Raw genomic sequence first — 21,397 nt, 5'->3', positions numbered from 1 at the left:
GTACTAATTATGTAGAATGTCTTACAGTTACTATACTCTTTAAGGGAAAAACTGTAACCAAGTAGACGAGCTTAGAACAAGGTCTTGACATTCAATAATGTTATGCCCTGTGGCAGAATTTGGGACAGGAAGGACAGAAGAGTCTTGGAGTCAGCAGCTCGGGTTAAAAAGCTGTCAAAGCCATCAGACTTAGAGATTGTAGTGGACATACTAAGTAGTAAAATGCACAAGTATTTGCCAGGATTTTTTTTTTTTTTTTAATTTAGCATAAATTTTCTTATAAAAGCCACTCAAAAGGGAGTGATGTCTCCAAGTGGCACAATTTTACAGGAGGGATATTTGAGGGGACAAACACATTTGGAAATTTCATTTGACAGATCTGCTGTAGACTTACTTGGCTTTAAAATGTGCAGTTGATGATTCAGTAATAGAACCATGTTTAAAGGATATACATTGCAGAGGACGTATAGGCACAAGTTGAAGTCAATAAAGCATGAACATTTGTAAAGGCACTTTTGGATTTGGTTCTAGTAAATCTAAGATAGGATGTATGTGAACTGGACATTAAAAAGTAGTGACAGTAACCTTAAAATGAACATTCAGACAACAAACCTGTCATGAGTTACTAATTGCAATTACAAATATCAGTGAATAAGTATTTCAAACCTTTGATCAAGATTTAGTTTTGTTAAAACTAAAGAACAAGAACAAAAAGAGAAGATGTAAATGCCGTAGATGTTCCATCCTTTCATTGAGGAAGGCTTGAAGCTGATAAAGTATTAAGAGTGCACTTCAACATTTTGAGATTCAGAAAAGCAATTTAGAATGTTTTTTATGTTCTCAAGCACTCTGGTAAATTTGTCTTTGAGGATTTGGAGGTGGGTTTGCAATTCACATAATGTTGAGTATATTATCTTTGGATAATATTTTTGAAAAGTCAGCAGTTTGCATCAAGAGTCTAATGTAATCTAATTTACAAGAAAAACCAATTTTAATATTTGTATTAGTTTTATTTGGCCACATTTAGGAATCTTGACTTTCTCAGCAGTATAAAGTAAAATACCTAATAAATGTATCCTGTTTACAGACAAATGTTTTCCCCAAAACTAGTCATTGAAAAAACGTAAGAATCTGCAAGAATATGATCTCTTGTTAGAACCAGAAGTAGAGTATGTTATGCTTCTGTCCTCCAAAAATAATTCTGGTTGTTTACATATGTTCTGTGACTAGAGGAAAAAAGTACTGCAGGATGAGAAATATATGAAGACAAGACCAAAGGGCTGAGGGATAAAAATAAAAGGCTGGCTACCTGCCAGAGTTGCAATGCATTGCCAGAATCAAAGCCCCATAAGTCTGAGGGCCTTTGGTGGGAAATTTTAATCAGATGGAAAATTAAGGGAAGAAAAAAAAAATCATTTTAACAGGCTGTTTAATCCCCAGTCATGATTATTTTATGTTCATTGTTCATGTTTCTATAATGCATCTATGACTGACTTTCTTTTCGAACAAACACAGGCACATCTTTCAGTTTTCTGTTTTCCATTGGTTTCTGTGATGATATTATTCTCCAAGTCTAACACTTCCCCGTGAATGGCATCTGCTGGGAGATACCATTTGCAATGTCTCCTTTGTGAGTCCAGGATCTTGGTGCACATCTCTGTGGCTCCCATGCCTTGGAAATAGCCACAGTTTGCCTGTTAAGCTATTAGCTGTTCAAGTCATTGGGCTCTTTGGAGAAAAAGAGGAGTGAGGCAGTGATTTTCAGTTAGCAACCAATTTTTTGGTCATTCTGCTTGTTCCTGTTTTCTCCCCCATCCTTCCTGCATTTTAACTGCAGTAGGTTATTGTGCTTCTGGATATTAATGAAAAAGCTTTATGTTACTGGTCTTCCAGTTAGCCACAAATATTTTCTAGTTACATGAGCAAAAGATGACCTTTAAACATCACCCAGCCTTTTTTCTGATATTAAGAAACAGGAAAGATGCATATATCAAACACTTTTTTATAGCCTGCCAGAAAGAAAATTCAACAAAGCATAGCTTAAAGGAAACTCTCTGATCTCAGGTAGAAAGGGTGCTTCACTTGCAGGCAAAATAAAATGGAGAAGGGGGAAGAAAATACCTTCTGCTGGAACAGAAATGAAAGAAAGCATGTCAGAATTAAGATCTCTGTATTGGAAACTTCCTTCAAGGACTTGGAAGGAAATGTGGAAGATGCGAGTTTAATTAATAAGCAGAGTTTTTGCATGTGCTGGAGTTTCAAAGTGGTGGAAAATTTACTTCCTTAACAGGAACTAGAGATTAGAGATTTAGGGCAAAAAGAGAATGAGGAAGCAAATTTTAGATCAAAAAATGGCATAGAGGTGTGAGTAGAGCAATTCTTTCATAAAATTATAGAAACTGTAGAAAGTATGAGAAATGCTAATGAAAGACTGGAATTTTCAAAGAAGAAGGATAAACTAGTCTAGACTATAATTTTTTACCTCTCTCAGAAGGCTACTTTGCAAAGGGATCTTTGTATCACAGAGTCCAAGAAAGGGCAATTTGAGAAATGTGGAGAGGTTTCTATTAAAGAGAAACATACATACAAAAAAAGGAACATTTTCTATGTAAAATCAATTTCAAGTAATGATTTATGAAAATACGATGCACTACTTGGTGCTCTTGCATTCTTAGGAACATACCTTTTGTTAGCTCAGTTGAACTGTCTCCCACTTTGACACTTTTTTTGTGACACCAAGCTGAGCGGTGCAGTTGTTGCACCTGAAGGATGGAATGCCATCCAGAGGGACTTGGACAGGCTCGAGGACTGGGCCCGTGGGATCATGATGTTTAACAAGACCAAGTGCAAGGTGCTGCAGGGCAATCCCTGGTATGAACACAGGCTGAGGAATGAACAGATGGAGAGCAGCCCTGCTGAGAAGGACTTGGTGCATGAGAGGCTGGACATGACCTGGCAATGTGCACTCAGCCAGAAGGCCAGGATCATCCTGGGTTGCATCCAAAGCAATGTCACCAGCAGGGAGAGGAAGGGGGTTCTGCCCCTCTGCTCTGCTCTGGTGAGACTCCACCTGGGGTGCTGCATCCAGCTCTGGGGTCCTCAGCACAGGAGGGACATGGATCTGCTGGAGCAAGTGCAGAGGAAGCCAGCAAGATGATCAGAGGGATGAAGCACCTCTCCTATGAGGAAAGGCTGGGAGAACTGAGTTTGTTCAGCCTGGAAAGAAGGAAACTTTGGGTTAACCTAATAGTAGCCTTCTAGTATCTGAAGGAAATCTGCAACAAAGATGGAGAGGGACTTTTTACATGAGCAGGTAGTGACAGACAAGGGAGAATGCATTCAAACGAAAAGAGATTAGATATGCAGAAAAAAATCTGTACTGTGAGGGAACAAGGCACTGGAACAGGTTGCCCAGAGAAACTGTGGATGTCCCATCTCTAGAGGTGTTCAGGGCCAGGTTTGGATGGAGCTTTGAGCAACCTGGTTTAGTGGAAGGTGTCACTGCCCACGGCAGAGGAAGTGGAAACAGATGACCTTTACGGTCCCTTCCAACACAAATCATTCTATGATTCAACAATTCTCTGATTGTTGGGTAAAGCATACAAGTACTTAGGGCTTTTGCATGTGTTAATCTGTTTAATTTAATGTGTTACTTGTATTACCTGCTAGTTGTAAATAGAGGTCATAAAAGATGGTGTAAAATCCTTCCTAATTAATCCTTTTCTCTTACTTTTTTCTTCAATTATTTCATGAAGGTCTCTATACATTTAATGTAATAAGAGATGTATTTCCTTTTGAAGAGCAGAGCTTATTGCCACCTATGAATGTTTTTTAAAAGGACCTTCGAATGTCTAATTATTTCCTGAAAAATTGTCATGTGCTGTTTCTTAGATGCTGATTTTCATGATCTACACATTATATGTGTGCTGTGTTGGCTTTGTCTATTTGAGAAATTGAGTTGATTTGAATTTTTCTTCTGCTTGAATGCCCATTTCTTGGCTTAAAATTTGAAACTTGCAGTTGAGTCCTTTTTATAGGCAGAGTAAATTCTTCTTTCTGGATTTAGATAAATACTGCTTTGAATCTCAGGTAGTGGTTGGGGAATTCTAATCAATGCTGATCTTTAGGAACATACTTAGCCAATGTCTGTGACAAAGACTTGTAAATGTAAATCAGTCACCTTGGGTCCTGGGTATGGGCTGGGTGACTTCTTTGTTTCTAGCCTTATATGCTGTAAGTCCATGAACATTTAAATTTAGCCATTTGATGACTTGCAAATTGGAACAGAAGGTAGCGCAAGTGTGTTGATCCAACACATTTCTCTGCCCTGCTTAGAGGCCTAAAATACACGGAGGTGATATAAGACAGCAAACCCAAGAGCCAGCATAAGACCTTCACAAAGTAGTTTTATCCTGGTGTCTTTAATTTAATGGACATGTTGTCTTTCTGCCCATCCCTGTGGCAGGGCTGAATTTCAACTACAGTGATCAAAGCTCAGCTGAAACAACACATACAACGTAGACCCTTTTCAAACAAATGCTCACCACAGTCCATTTCAGGTGAAAAGATCTAAACTTGAATTTATTTACTTTTAATTTCCTCAACAGACAGTGTTATTTTGCTGAATGTCACTGTTTAATCACTTAAATTACATAATTATGTTAATCCTGTGCAGTTCATGCAATAAATGGAAATAGTAATGGCTGGGAGGATTCAACTCTAAGTAATTTTCTGGGGAATAAGCAAAGGTTAAATGGAAATGTTCTACCGCTTCTGCCTCCAAAAGTAAAACTCTTAAGTGCTAAAATAGTTCTGCTATTTTTGTGTATTATTTCTAGTACTCAATCTGCTGACGCTGCACTGCAAGATCAGTGAGTGGGTTCTGCTCTCTGTTAGCATAGGGAAATGTGTGGCCATGGTAATTTTAACTACTTGATACTCCCTGTAGTATTTAGGAGGTCCTTTTAAAATATTTTTTATTTTCCATCAGATCTCTATAAAACACACTATTTGGGAAAAATTAAATAGTGCTTGGTTTGGGTAATCCCTTATTGTTTATATATTATATTGTTTATATATTATATAGTTTATATATTATAAATATAGCAATGTTCAGTAAGTTTTAATTGGCTTTCAGGACAAAAATATAGCAGCCACAACTTTTCTCAATTTTTATGTTGTTTTGGAACATACATCCAATCCACAAAAATGATCATAGGTTGTATTTTATACCTCTCCAGTAGACTTTAATACAAAGATAGGTAAAGGATATTCAGCCCATGTGTACATTTTATCTCTGCCAGCAGTACCTAGCCATCCCTTTTCTTTTTATTAGTACTCCTGAGATCACAAAAAAGCACACTTCAGTGTTTCTCTCTCCATTCCTTCCCTGTCTCTCCTTTCCCTCTGAGCAAATACAGTCAGAGGCATGAGATATTTATATCTTGAGTGGATGTTATTTTTATGTGTTCCTCCTTTGTTGAAGCTGTAATTAAAATAGTCTTTCTACATGAATACTTGAAAGGGACAGCACAAAAAAGGCACATGTGGCTCATGATACAGCTTTTCCCATCCCCAAATGAAAGGTCAGTAGGAGGTTTGAATTCACACATACAAATTTCTGGAATGTTGAACATCCGCCTTTTAGAAATGTAGTTGTAGCCAAAACCATTGAAGTGAGATGATTCATTACCTTTGAGATTGTTTTGAAGAGCAATAAAAATTACAGTCAGGAGATTAAGCTATTTTTTAAACTAAAAACTGTTTTAAAAGTGTAGCTCATTTCAAAAAAACTACCAAACCATGTTAAAGGTAAACTGCCATGTTCTGTATCCTTTAATATAATTACATGTTCAAAATCTTTATTAGATTCTGAGTAGATTAATGGATTTCTAATAGTCTAATAATCATCCTTTGTGTTCTTGCTTATTCCCTTTATGATAATGAGAATTGCTATGATATATATAAATTTTGCAAGTAACTTATTTTTTTATTCTGGCAAATCTATTGAACAAACATTGAACTGCTCTGCAATATTAGGATTAATTGTGAGTTATAGTAGGATACCTAGATACATTTTTAATCATAATTTCCCAGACAGACTTTTATAATATTTGGACATAGTGATTTATGTTTGTTCTTTTAATATACTTATAAGAGATTTATTAGAGATAAGAGATTTTTGTTTTTAATTTTGTAGTGTCAAGGGCAATAAGATAAGAAAAAGTGTAAGAAAAAGAAGAAAAGGCTTTGCAGTAAAAAAAATAAATTTTGTAAGGTTTTGTCACTACTAAATCATAATGGGGGAAGATGTCTTCATATAAAAATTCAAAGACACGTTTGCAGGGGCTATGTCTTTTACTGAAATTACATTGCATTTGAGTAATAAGTTCCATTTGATGGCCATGTTGGAAAAAAAGGTATCTTAAAATATTCAAACACTATACTTCAGTGAAGTGGATGTGAAATTCACAGCCTTAAATTTAGTCCACCAAGGATATACTCCTAACTATTCTAGAATATCCAAAGAACTTATGGTGACTGTTGAACACATTAGAATGATTGTGTGCTCAAAGACAGTCCACAGAATGTTATAGCATCTAAGCCAGCTTAGAAACTGGTGCTTATTCAGAGGTCACGTACAGTAACTTTGTGTTTGTGCAGGCTGTATTCCATATCAAGTTTAACATTCCCTCCAGATCCTTTATCATGCCCTTAGCTATTAAAGCATGTTGCTGCAGTTTTACTGGACCAAACAACAATAGAAATAAACCCTTGCCCTCCTACTACAATCTCTCCCACTAAGATATTTTTTAAGGGAGTCTTCTCAAACTACAGGGGTAATAATCACTGTAAAAATTTGCGTTCCCTCTTTAAGGAACTTGGCTCAGTGCCTATGAATTTTCATGGGGCTTGACTCCTAAACTGAGCTTTAGGATCAGTTCTTTTTTGTTAGCTAGTTCCTAATCAAGCTGTTCCTGTGGGCTTTATCAAAGACCATTAAGTAAAAGAAACACAAAAATTACTGGTTATTTAAGTACTTTGTTAAAAACAGCTTTACTTGTGGTTGTGGATAACCTTCCTCTGACTACTTCCCATTGTGTATTTAAATTACTTGAAGAGTACCCCACCTACAGTTTATTATTTCAGACCTTGGAACCCTTCTTAAAAATGCAAAAAGATTTTCCACTGATTTATTCTAATGCCAGAAATTACAACTGGGTCTGTTGTAATTGTCTCATCCAGCACTGGGATGAAGGAATTCTGCACTGAAAGATCTCGTCAGGTTAGCATGAAAGGTTATGGTGGTGGTGTGGTAGGGATAGCTCAAATCCCATACATGTTCCCACTAAGGTAAAATTGGAGCTACATCTGTTTGCAGGGTCTTTTAGGTGTTAAGCCTTTCTTTTTCATTACAACATATTCCAAAGATTGTTCATCATTTTCTCAGGGAGTTGACTCAAAGCAGATTTGCAGGTTGGCATCAGAAACAGTTTATGTTTTGAGGTTCCAAAAGAGTCAGAGGGCTGCAAGCACAGCTTTTCTGTGCTTGAAACTCAAGCCCATGGGTTGTTAAAATTCCAGCATATTTACTTTCATTTCTTTTCCTCGAGTCAGGATCACAACACCAAGATGTGGTGTAGTAATAAAATCATGATCTAGGACATATTTCTTCTGTTCTAGATATTATAAAAAACTGGAATTATGATGAGGAAAATGTTTGTACTGCAGTGGTGCTTCAGCTTTTAATCACTAAGTTAACAAGCACTGGCATGAAGTAATTTTTAATTAGAATGCAGTTAGAAACCAAAGTTATTCTACACATTCATTAATGCCACCATGGTATGAAAGAAAGGATATGGATTTTTCTCATTCTATATTGTGGAAAAGGGCTGACAAATCATTTATAAATTAAAAGCATACATTTTAAAATGTTTATAAATATTTTTCTAGAAGAAATGTACATTTTTAGTTGTTCTGGTGATGGTAATCACACAGAATAATTAAGGACCCAAAGGTAGACCATTTTCGATCTAGATAGCTCATCAGCCCATAAGAAAATAGTTAATCCCAAATTTCTGGCTCAACTTAAGTCAGCAAATGAGTGTTGATTTTACTGTGCTATCAATGTCTTCTTTAGGACAGTTTTTATTTTGCCTTTTTACCTGGTCTTACCAGTAGAAACACTGTTTTGTGAGACTTGGCCTGTAAAGAAGCCTTCTCCACACGTGTGAGCATTGTCTGTTCCAGGGCAGAAATGGCCTCTGGTGTGGGACAACCTAAAGAGTTGACCTGGCTCATTTGGTGTTATCCAATACCCTCTTTCCCAAGGGCTGCCAGGTCAGTGTCATGTGTGTGGGAGCATATGTGATGTGTGGAGCAGGAGAGCTCGTGGCTATTAATTACATGATGCATTTCTGTCTGGCTGGTTGATTGGCAAGGCATGGCAGTCTAGGCCTATGTGAGCTCTCAAAAAGGTTTGACCACCCAAGTGCTACAACCCGAGATGGATGTGTGATTGATAAATAGAGAAAGGAATGAAACCTGGCTGGCTTAGAGAGCCAGATGTCAAATGCAAACCAAAAAGAAGAAGCCCCGTGGAAATTACTATTATTTTTCTTTAGTCTCAGTATATTGAGGGGGTCTTTGAAGTAAGTTTGTGTAAGAAAATTCTTCACTAAATGTCTTGGCTTTCAAATTTATGGATCCTTCTTCATACCTATATATGTGTACTGGGACAGAATTTGAACAAATGCTCCATTTTGGATTGGAGTGGCTTGGAAATGTTTGTGAAAGTACTTTTGATGGAACAAAAATGTGTAGGCAGTACACTCAGGCTCTTTTTGTCAAAAAAATCACATAGCTGCAAAAACTACCTATGCATAATATCGACCAGATGGATTTCTGGTCCTGAGGAAAGAGTCCTGTTATCAGGACTAGAGGATTTTTTTTTTAAATTCTCATCCTTGTTTTGACATGACTTCACATGTGATTGTTAAGTCATTTCAGTCAGTGTGACTGTGATTTATCTTATCCGTATGGAAACTATTTTGCAATTCTCACATACAAAATCTCTGATAAGTGCAGATAACATAATTATCATACAAAAAGGACAGCTGTGAATATCCATTTCTGAAACAGATATTTTTTTCAAAACACAAGAACTTTAATTTGGCGAAATGATGGAAGTAGTGCTTAGAATGACAGGAATTCTTTTCCTTTTTCAGCTCATGTGTCTTTTGTCCAAAGAAATGTTAGTTCATTATTTTTTCAGTGAGGAGTGCTTAAGATTCTGTAGTATAATCAGATTTTGTCACAGAACCACAGGGGAAAGCCAGATGTGCAGCTCTTAAGAGCTGGAAAGGAATGAATTATACTTGGGGGAGTATCTTGTGTGATAAAAGAAAACTGTTGTAGTGCTGTTAAGCTTTAGTATGGAGACATGAAACATTTTAAAATCCAAACCCATCAATTTGTTAAAGACTACATTAAGCCCCACAGTTGTCATCCTGTGGGCTTGCATTTCTCACCCCTGTAGACACCTGGTATATGTTTGCCACTTTCAGGTCATGCTCTGTTTTATTTGTATTTATCTCACTTTATAGTAACTTCTCCTGATTTGTGTAGCTACCACATGTGATTTGGAGTTTCAGGAGTACAGGTTGATCAGCAGGGTGGTGGCATAAAATAGATCATTGAGGCTGTGGTCTGGCCTTTCCCTCAGCAGGAGCACTGATTTAGATTTGGGCAAGGGTTTTTTTTACCAGCCCTTGGTGTTCTCCCGCTGTTGAAGTGAGTAGGTTCAAAAGTTACTGGGATAGACAGAGACACTGAAATGATTTGGAGGACACCACTTGTGCAGGAGTCAATTGCTATCAATACTTGTACTCACCTAGAGACAAAAGCAAGAGCAAAACATGAAAGAAAGCTATATTAAAATATTACAGGCTGTATTCTCACAGACCAGTAGCCTTTTCTAAATAGAGGAATGTTTAGCAATCCTCATTTCTGTATAAATGCCAGCTGTACTGTATTTTAGTCTTTTATTAGGTGCTTATGCAATAGTTTCACACATGTCCATGTGCAAATTTTTTGTGCAAAGAGCTGAGACTATTCCTTTAATATCAGAATCTTTTAGGTTGGAAAAGACCTTACAAATCACCAAGTCCAATCACTCACTAACCCAACACTTCCAAGTCCACCACTGAACCATGGCCCCAAGTGCCACATCCACATGTCTTCTAAATACCTGCTGGGACAGTGACTCAGCCACTTCCCTGGGCAACCTGTTCCAGTGTTTGACAACCTTTTGGGTAAAAAAAAATAAATTCCTAGTGTCCAATTTGATAAATTAGTGTTAGATATTTTTCCTCTTCATTATCATGTAGTATTAGTGTTGTTACATGCTTTTTAAACCCCTCTTTCAAGGGAGTTACTTATTTCTTTCTAACCTTTCCTGTGACCCCCATAACTAAATTTCTGAGTGCTTCAGAAACAGTTATAAGTTTATGTTTACATTATTCTCCTGAAATGCAGCTTTTGTCTTCCCATTTCACAGATAAAGATAGGACAGATGTCTAAAGTATCTGCTAGAAGGTTAGTCTGAAGAATAAAATTGATCATGGCCAGTTAAAGATGCTTGAAAATAGATACTTAAAAATCATAAAAATTTTGTAGCATGTATTCAAGCAAGCTGCAGTGTTGACTTTTTAGCATTTAAGACAACTCCAGGGGATGATATATCAAAGAAAAAGAGGAAATTAGCAAATTTTGCTTCAGTTAATTCCAGAAGAACTGAATTTCTCATTATGAATCCTTGGAATTATCAGACACAACCTGATAGAGCACAGTGTGTAACACCCATGTGGGAGAAGACTGAAGTCCAGTGGGTATAAATGGTCAGTATTTGAGCCTGACAGGGTGCAAGTCTCTGCTGAGGCACTTCAGTCCTGTACAACTGCAGAAGTTTGGTTAGACCACCCTGTGAATGATACGAAGTCTCTCCTGAGGGTAGATATTCGTTCCAGCCTGCAGATTGGATACTTACTGCTCTTTGATGTCTTAGACAGGGTGCCAAGGTGCTATCATGATTATCTAGCATAAAATACACTGCAAGCCAAGAAAGGTTTTTCTCATGTAATCTTTCTTGTGGGGAAGGGCTGACGAATCATTTGTGGTGACTGGGGATAGAGAGATTGTGTTAGAGCAGTTAGGCTTGCTAATCACAGAAAGTAACCATTGTTTGATGTTTCCATGAGAGAGCCCTCCATTAACTGCAGCTGAACTTGACTGAGTGTGAAATTAAAAAGGAGACACAGATTTCCAGACACTCCCTCAGGTGCTCAAAGTATGCTAACTGGCACTGTGGGAGACCTCCTAAAACAACTAAGGATACTTAAAGGAAAGAGGCCATGGCAATGTGAAAAGAAAACCTTTGTATTATCACTGAACCCACAAAGTTGGTCAAGATCAGTCACACCGTATTAAGTGTTAAATTTTAGGCTTACATGAAATGCCTCTTTTTGCCAAGGTCTGCTTCCAGCTGTGCTTGGTGAGCATCTGCACTCCCAGGAGCTGGAGGTGTTTAATCCTAGACAGAAAAGTCTGAAAATAAATGTAAGAGAAATTGTCAGGAGACTGCATATTAAGGCATTGCCTAGCTTTAAGAAAATGGTTTTAAAACTTAGACTTGACAGACATAAAAGATTTTACAGGCTATGTTGTCTTCTGGTGGCAGCTGGAATCTGAGACAGGAATTGTAGAGACCTGATTGCTGACTTGCATTGTGGCAGTCGAGACACTTAATCTTTTTTATTTTTTCTCCCTGTAAAATGAGGGAGGCATGTAGATCCCACAGATACCTACTAAAATGAAATTTGGAGCTCTGGAACCTAGTATCATTGCAAAGTATTTAAAATGCTCTTTTTAAACCATATTTATTATCCAGGACATTGAAGTGTAAGAAGGGCTGTATCCTTTGTCTCTGAGGTTGTTGTATTATATAAGTCTCTGTGGAACATCCCATTTTAATGGTTGGTTCTGTAGGAAGAAATGAAAACACTATAAATTCAGGATTATGACATATTCTAGGATTAAGGGGAAGGCTTCAGCCAAGAATATGTACATATATCAGTTTATTCTACTTTGCTCTATCTGAAAGATCTTCAAAATCTTACCTGATTTTGTGAGACAATGTCCCTTGAGTAAAAGCAGTATTACTCATTTCACTGTTGATATGTGAATATCCTTCAGTTATATTGGTAGTTCTTGTGACATGAATATACATCTTCAGATTTAGCTATTCATTTTACTGGGATACTCTTTCTGATGGAAACCTTTTGTGTCTTTGCCTGTAGCTACCATTGACCTCCACATAATTGTCACTGTTGTTTCAAGATTTAAAAGGGAAGCAAAAAGGTGATGGTCTCTGAAAGCTTGTGCTGTAGAAAAAGTATAACATATTTCATTTACTATTCTCATTTGTAGAGCAGTCTTTGTACATTCACATGCTGTCATTCTTTTATCATCCAACAAAATAAACTGGGAAAATTGTTGTATTATAAACATAGCCTTAAAATTCTTTTATTAAAAAAAAAAAAAAAAACAAAAAAAAAAACACCCCCCCCCAAAAGAACCCTATAAAAAATCTAAGTGATCTTTTAAAGAAAGAGCAAGCTGGAATCCTATGGAACTGTATCTAATAAGACAGGCCATGGTATGCACACTGAGAAATGATATCTAGTGTTACTACAAGTTAATGTACATTCAGTGATTCACTGTAATGTATTTTCAAAGCCATGAAGCTTGTGCTGGTGATCTCTAGGAAACAGATTTGCCTGTTAGCCAGCTAATTACCAGATAAGTGCCCAGAGCAAGTACCTGCCATCTCCTTCATAAAACTGTCCTATGCACAGAGAGATAAATAGTGACAGAACCCCATCCTGAATTTGTCCACATTGTGCTGCTGTGTTCATTCTTCATTTCTAGTAATTGCTTGGGTGACTGATTTTTGAATTGCAAACTTTTTCTGTTTAGATGATCTCTCAGTCCTGTTGTAGTTGCAGGTGCTGGCTGGAATGCTGGCTGTCATGTCCTTTGATTCTGTCATAGTGATTGACACCCCACACACCTTATTCTGGAAAAATAAATCTCAGAATCCAGGCATCACACTATTTTTTTAAAGATGTTGTGTCTGACCTTGATGACAGGTTATTTTGATAGTGCATTGTTTGTGTAGTGGAATAATACTGAATCACTAAGTTTGATAACAGCACAAAATACAAATATGTAAAAAAAGAGTCAAGTCCTGGATGAAACATTTATGGGTAAATATAAAGAAACAGGCTAAAACAAGTGGGTATGATGAAAAACAGCACAAGACTGTGTTTTAAACATTTTGGAGGTGGTTTTTGGCTTGTGTTTTCTAAGTTGGTTGTTTCTCTTGGTGTTTTTTTGTTGTTTTGTTTGTTTGTTTGTTTGTTTGTTTTGTTTTGTTTTGTTTTGTTTTGTTTTGTTTTTTTGTGTTAGTTGAGCTTTTTGGTTGTTCCCTTCCTCCTCAAAGTGTGCATCACAGTTATTTAATAAGTCCCAGTTGCTCAGTCTTCTGTCTAGCATCTAAGTGCTTTGTGAATTTTGAGGGCTGATTGAGGAAATAATCTGAAAGACTGGGGGAGGAAAAAGAACTAAGTAGGCACAGGCCTACTCTTAGGTGAGAATATGGCAGAGAGCAGGGAGATGTCTGCCAAGAAAAACACAAATGCAGCCATACAGTAATGGTGGGAATTTACAGAGAGAAAATTAATTCACTTTATACTCTATAATAGGAATATTAAAATATGAATTTAATGTTAATGTAGGAGGAGGAAGTTCCAGATGTGTGTCTGTATGACATGACATTACAAATTTGTGTTCCTAGTGGCATCTCTGCCTTTGTTTATTTGAGAGGCTGCATGGTCAGATGATGCATGAGAGAAATGAGAAGTAGAAGGAAAAGAGAATGGACATGAGAGATTATTGTAGTAGTAAACAAGGTTAAAGTAGAGTAGTGAGCAAAGTTGTTTTTTCTGTGCTGATCAAAGGAATCAGACAGATCATGCAGGTGTTACTGGAAAGAACACAAATTTTGCTTACTTGCTGTGCAGGTCAGGGAAGGCCCTAGTAAATATGGTCTCCATAAAGGATGACAGCTGGAAGGAACTGTCAGATTTAATACAAAGGAGCTTAAGGTCAGTCAATCTCTATAGCCTCCCATTTTTACCTGCATAGTTGCATCTGACCGTGGTCCAATGTCTAGGAGTATTTCTGACCTGCTTTGACGAGGTAATTTGTAATGATCTTGATGTAAATTAGGAGCTGGGAACTGTAATGAGTTCAGATTTGTGTCACAGAGTTGCTCAGGCTGAGGCACCAGGCTTGTTGAGGGCTGGAGAAGGGGTGGTGGCTTCAGGAGAGCCCAGCTGAGGCTTCCCAGTGCCTGCACAGAGCTCCCTGACAAGACTGAGCCAAGTGCCTGCCGTTGGCACACGTGGGAGGATGAGACACTGGGCCTGAACTGAAATAAGAGGTTCAGATGGATGTCAAGAGAAGCATTTTCCCCACGAGTGGGCTCCAGCAGGGGAGGTTGTGGTCTCCATCATTGGATGTTTTCAAAGCCCAAAAAGATACAAAATTCCTTTGCTAAAGGACATGGCTGCTTTTTTTTTCCCTCAAGGTTTCGCACTTTTTAAAATGGGTAAGTAAACTCTGTGTGTTGGGAATCAGTGAATTCCTAGGAATGCAGCACAGCTGATAACATCTGACACAAGGATGCTTGTAGACAGCATTTTCTTTTAACAGCATTGTACTGGGCATTCATCGGAATACATGATGGCAGGGATGCATCCTGTAGGAATTACCGTGTTATTTTCATTAGGAAAAAATATTTTCTGTGCCACTCATTTTGTAATTTAAGATCAGTATTCCACATCTGCATAAAGCTGGTAGATTTTTTAAAGTAATAAATCAAAGAAGTTCTCTTAATACCTACAGAACTAAATGTATCTTTCATAAGCATTCAATAAAACTCAATTTACATATTTTTTGGATGTGTAATCTGTGTCACCTTCAGTAACTGTTTGTTTTTTTAAATCTGAAAAATGCCTTTAAAGTGTAATAGCCCAGAGTTTCAAATAGTGCAGCAGGATATGTAATGCATATTTTAACATGTTTTCTTTAAATTTGTCACACAGGCTTGTTGTGCATGATTATGTAAAAGTCCATATTTTTAAAGCCAGTAGTACAAGTGTGTGATGTACTTGGTTGGGCTAAAAAATTCAGAAGTCTAATTTATCTTGAGATATGCTCAGTCAAGTAGTTTTTCACAGCAGTTAGCTAACACTTCAAGCTCTAACAGTGCCCCTGAGCCATAAAAGAAATTTGCATGTAAGAAATGTTTTGAATCTATTAAAATCTCAGCTCAGAGCTAAAGAGTTTCTCTTATGTCTTTGTTGACTAACATGAAGTGAGATCTTACAAAAAGCTGGGCTATGATCGACAGATGCCAAATCTTAGGGTTTGATGTGATTATATATTTCTTTCATGCACGGTGGTTTAATCTGGGAGTGGAGTTTCAGAAAGACAGCAATCAATGGGTCTGTGCAAGAGTACACAAAATATATTACTCCTGGCAGTCGTCAAGGCAGAATTATTCAAAAAATAATCTGAAATGCATTTGATCATACACTAGAAGATTTAATAATTTATATTATACCTTATTAGCAAAGTCTTGTGTTTACTTTGTGACTGCCAAAACAAGATGAAAGGTTGCCTCCATGGAAATACAAGATGCTTTCCTCAAAGTCTCTGTCTTTGCATTTCAGTTTGGTAATTTCCCTTCCTCCTTTCCTTTTGATTAATAGTTTTAAAGAGTAAGAGCACTTTTCCTTCATTGTGGTCCTATTTAGTGAGAGCAATGCTTAACAAGTCTACCAAGGAGTTTGTGGCCTATCAAGACTGAAACTAGTATAAACACATATTTTTGAAACTTTTTTACCTTAGGGCTTCCTCCAAGCATTTTTTTTGTTAAAAGAGGCTTTGAATTTAGTTCTAAATTCCTCTGAAATGAATCATTATGGTAATCTTTCTAACTCTTGCAGCTACAAAAGTGTGATTTCTGAGCTCAGCTTAAGGAACTGTTGCACTCTGACTAATGATTGTATGTGGTAAATACAATTTCTATATCACTTCAGAACATTACGGAAATTACTTAAAGATTTTCTTGGAAAGCTAATGCACTGTGAATATTGTATCTAGAGACAGAGATACAAATAAGGATTGTTCAGAATTAATTCTTCTATTAAGTGAGAGCATGGAGAGTGGACTAGTGCAAATGCTAGTTCAAAAAATGAGATCTTTACCTCCACCAAGGTTTTTTTACACCAAAAGTGCAAATAATTTATATATACAGTGTTTTTCACTAACACAGCTGTTTGTATGATACTTGTGTGTCTGGAAGAACTGCTTATATTCTTGATAGACCCTTCACTGTTGTCCTGTGTGGCAAGGGCCACTCAGCCCTTACTCAGGAGGGAGAGGGTGCAGTGACACGGTCCCTTTAGCAGAGCTCCTCTTCACACTGGGGAATTTGTGCCATCTCCTACTGAGCTGCACAACAGACTCTGGGGAAGAGGCATCCACCTGCAGGTGTCTCTGAGTGATTATTGTGGGTTTAAAAGCTCTGTATGAATTTCAGGATGGGGACAAAAAGACTATTATTTTCTACCAGAGCCTTTCAGTCACAGGGAGCCAGATGTACTTTTTTTTTTTTTTTAAACAAATGTATATTCTGTGATGATAATAAAGGAAATTTTTGTGGAAGCCTATGGTATTACTCATGTGTCAGGCAGAACTGTGGGCCAAACTAGAGAATAGTGTTTAGAAAACATGGATCTGATGAATTCACTCTTTACTTTCCTTGAAATGGAATATTTGGCAGGATCACCTGAAGAGATGGACATGATCAAACAGAAACACAGCATGTTTAAGTGGTAAGCTGTGATATAGGTCATTAAGAAAAGAGTCACTTCAGTTTGCAAATCGATACATTTTTGTCTTTCTACTGAAAGAAAACAAAAAATGGGTTTAGTGTATCAGTATGATCATCTCATTTATTGGAAATACGGTGAAGTAAGGAAAAAAACAGATTTCACAGCTGTACAGGCTGACTTAGATGAAATGTTACTAGGATAACTCCCTAGCAGTGTTCATCACCACTGGAACTTTCTAAACCTTGCTAAAATCTCTTGTGCCATTCTGTCCTACTAGCAGTATGCAGCACTACCTAATGCATATGCAGTGCATGTTGCAGTAGAGGTGTAAGAAAACAGTATGGTAAAAAAAAAGCAGTATAGGCTATGTATGATCAAAATTATACCAGCAAGATGAAACTCTTTGATTTTGTGTTGGAAAACAGAAAAACTGCATAACGTAAATGAAATGCCAGTGAAACCACTACTGTAAACTAAGTTGCAGAAACATGATTGAATGCATGAAACACTGATGTGCTTAACTGTTAGTGAAGGGGAAAACATAAAAGTATCTCAAAACATTTTACAGCTTGTAATTTGTGTTCAGGGCATTTTGCTGGCTGTCCCTAGTCTTCCTGAGACATGTGGATAGGAACTGAAGCTGAGCATGAAGAGGAGCACTGAGGAGAAGGTCCAACATAATTTATGAGGTTCTGGCCCTTTTTATCTGTTTGCCAAGGGATAGCATCTTGTCTTGTATGACTAAATAACTATGGCTTTTATCATGCAGTGTAGAAATATTTAATTAGGAGTCAATAGAGTGCTTGTAGTCAGACAAATTTTAGGTCATGAATCAGTGAAAAATAAGTATCAGAAGAAATAAGACTTTAGTTGAACTGATATTTTTACAGCCTTATCCATTCCTTTAAATCACTTTAGCCTTAGTGTTAAGGTACCAACAATACATGTAAAAACAGGTCATTACCATAAATTAGGCTCCTTACATTAGTAGAGGTTTGTGAGACCTGCAAAGAAAATAAAGGCTTTATAAATGTCTAGAAAGAGTAATTTTCAAAATAATTTTGACTAATTTGTAAAAAATCCTTAATCCTGTATGTTTTCCAGTTTAATCTTCTGACAAAGGTTAATCAGTTTTGATTTGGGAGGACAAAATAGCTGTGGCCAAGTACTAAAATTTCAGATGCCTTATAAATTGATAGTAATTAATAACTTAATGATAGTTTTTGTTTAAGTTAACATGTTCTGCACAATATAGATTGAAGTTCTGGAATGGTGCTGTTACTGTGCCCCACACTGTAGAGAACTACATCCCAGTGTGCTTACCTGTTTCCTTTCCTCTGTTTACCCAGTTGATGTTCTTCTAGGTGCAGCATGTGTGAGAAGTCATCCTCATTTCGTAGTTCACTTGATCAGTAACCCTTTGCCTGTGTGAATTGGGATCTAAGTCAGCAATAACTCAGCTGTTAGAATAGCACTTATTCCAGGCTGTCATTTGTCCCTTTGATGCTTACTTACCTAACAAGTAGTAATCATTATTTTCCTTCTACAATTACTATAATGGAGCTGACTGCTGAAATGGAAAACAGGAGGCAGTTACAGAAGGTTTGAATTGTGCTGTCACACTTTCATGGGCAGGCACCTTTCCTGGAACTTTGATATTTCTTTGAGTTTGCCCAGAAATATGTTTGGTAAAAGAGCGGGCATCTGGTCTGTATTTTCATGCGTCCCTGTTTCAGCTTCTTGGAAATAAAGGATTATCCAGATAGGTACTTTCTGGGTCCCTGATTTGTTTTATACAAAATGTGAAAGGGGAAAACACATAATGGTTTAATCAGAAACATTTTTTAAACTGGAAAATTTCAAACCAATTAAAAATCTAGCTGAACTAAATTGAATTCCTGAGAGCTTATTCAAATAGAGGGAGGAAAACAGAAATGATCAAAAGAAATATTGAATCTTACGGTGCAGCATCGTTACCCCTCTGTTTAATTACACCTTTACCACTTACATCTCTTGCAAATGTCATCAGAGTTTCACTGGATGATGTTTTTCCTTTTGAATATCTACAATGCTGAACTGAACAAGGGTGTGAGAGAAAAGAGCATTTTATTATTTTCACTTGGATTTTCTGCTGAAATAGTGACACAACATCTGTAACTTGTGGTGCAGTTAAAAGACATCATATTCTTGGGGATCTTGGAGCTTGCAGTCAGGTTGGGAACGGTAATGGCAGGCACAGCAGGGAGCTGGGATTCAATATGCTGAATGAGAAGGTGAGTGTTTTAGCACAGCTGCCTCCTGAGGGTCAGGGGAAAGGAAAAGCCCTTTGGGAGGATTTTCAAGCACCACTGAGCTGGCACACCAGGAGTCGATGATTGACTTTAGAAGATCCCTGCTGTGCAAAGGATTGAGTGTTGTGGTCCCCTTTATCACTGGTTAGACATTTCTTTTGGAGAAGCCAAAAATCGGAAAATAGTGAGATGGCAGCAAAACAAATAAAAAAATAACCATCAAACAGCTGCTCTGATGACAGTGAGGTCTGTGGCGTGGAGATTTGTTTCTGTTGCTAACAGCTGCATTGATTTGGCAGTTAATTTCATTAGAAATACTGATTTTGTATGGCATTTATAAGATTCCTGAACAAAAAACTGATGGCCTGATGATGATGCGGTGCAGGTTGAATTGTTTTTCTTGAAAGGGACATTAATTTGAACCTCAGTATAAAGAAGAGATTGTATTTGGTGTGTACAGTCAGAAAGACATAAAACAGTTTCAGTCTAATGTGTGCATTTCTTTACAGGAGTTCAGACGTTCACCACAGAATGGCACAAACTGGAAAGCACAGCCTTCTGCTGAGATCCCAGTGAAAACACAGCTCAGCTCCTGGATGGCTTTGCAGCTCCCATGGCAACAAGAAGGAGGTGGACTGAAGATCCTGTCTGTCAGCCTGGCTCTACTGGCAGTTCTTGTTATGCTTTACTATGGAGGAATGAAAACAGAACAGTGAACTGAATGGGGCTTTTATAAAAACAATGAAACTGCTGTTCAAAATCTTCAAAGGAAACACTTTTACCAACATTTTTTTAAGAGAAAAAAAAAAAAAAAACTAATATGAATTGGGCAATAATTTGTACTCACTCTTTGCCTTTCCTGTCATTCAAAGGAGAGAACATTAATAAGCTGTGGGAAGACCTATCTTGTCAAAACCTGAGATCCTTGGCTGATAGAAGAGTTCGTTGCATCTTTACTTTTTTTTTTCTCTTTTGAAATGATGCAATGTTTGCTTTACATAGTCTTTTCATAATTGCTGTATCAGGTAAAATTGCATTAAGTTTATAACGAATCTTTCCATTGAGTGATATTGGTCATTGTTTATGGGCAGGATATTTAAAGCTTTCCAAAAGATTTTGTTTGATGCAGTGTGATCGTTTGGTATCTGTCTTTTTACATTAGAATGAACACTGAAAGGCCATTAAAGTGTTATTTGTTGCTATTTATTTTGCTGTCAGGTCTGAAAGAATTTTTGCCTGTCATCTTGCATCTCTCAACTTCACAATGAGTTATTAAGCTTTGTTAATACAAGTAGAATTATTTTTTTACATAGAAACAGTTATAAAGGTGTTGGGGTTTTATAACTGAATGGTGATAGAGTTTTGTTAAAAGATGAATTTAATACAGTCTGTAGAATTTATACAATGCTTAGAGAACTGCCTGGGAATCTCTTAGCTGTGCATTGGCTCAATAAAACAATTATTATTCTTTTAGTGGGGAGGCTGCATTTTACACAATGAAAATTTCTAATTACTTTCTTCAAGCCATTTTTGTCATGACAGGATCTCCACACATCCTGAGAGTGTGCTGGGCAGTCAGGGACTGGACTGTGTGCCCAGTTCTTCCAGCACCTGACTGCATCATATTGTTGGTTTGTTCATGCCTTGTCACCTTTCTGAATCTTCATCCAAACTTCCACTTGCAGACTGTTTAAAATCATAACACAGGCACTATTGAGGGTTTTTTAAAATGTTTATGTCATATCCAGATGGAGCTGAGCTGTCTTACATGGCTGTTGTGGTTTAACCCCAGCAGGCAGGTAAGACACTCACTCACCCTCCTGCAGTGGGGTAGGGGCAAGAATCAGAAGGGTAAAAGTGATGAAACTTAGTGGTTGAGGTAAAGACACTTAAATAGGTAAAGCAAAAGCTGCACATGCAAGCAAAGCAAATCAAGGAAATAAATCATTCATTACTTTGACAGGCAGGTGCTCAGCCATTCCCAGAAATGCAGAAGAGGCCTTGACTCTGTTCAAGCCCTGCTCAGCAGCAGCAAGTCCAAAACATAGCCCCATACTAGTTGCAGTGAAGAAAATTAACTCT

At 37.3% G+C, this 21,397-nt stretch overlaps 1 protein-coding gene across 3 annotated transcripts in view; it reads left to right on the top strand.

Moving 5' to 3' along the window:
* Positions 1–20,144, top strand: part of CDKAL1 (CDKAL1 threonylcarbamoyladenosine tRNA methylthiotransferase) — a 385,260-nt gene extending 365,116 nt beyond the window's left edge. For all 3 annotated transcript variants that reach the window (XM_083860253.1, XM_083860251.1, XM_083860252.1), the window contains one exon: positions 19,825–20,144. In XM_083860253.1, coding sequence (XP_083716379.1) covers positions 19,825–20,031 — 207 coding nt within the window. In that variant the 3' untranslated portion in view covers positions 20,032–20,144. The remainder of the gene's footprint in view (positions 1–19,824) is intronic.
* Positions 20,145–21,397: the final 1,253 nt, after the last annotated feature.

The sequence above is a fragment of the Zosterops lateralis genome (genome assembly GCF_965231275.1).
Source record: "Zosterops lateralis genome assembly, chromosome: 1".
Classification (NCBI taxonomy): Eukaryota; Metazoa; Chordata; class Aves; order Passeriformes; family Zosteropidae; genus Zosterops; species Zosterops lateralis.
Note: the sequence above shows the minus strand (reverse complement) of the source record. Positions and strands in the feature narration are given on the sequence as shown.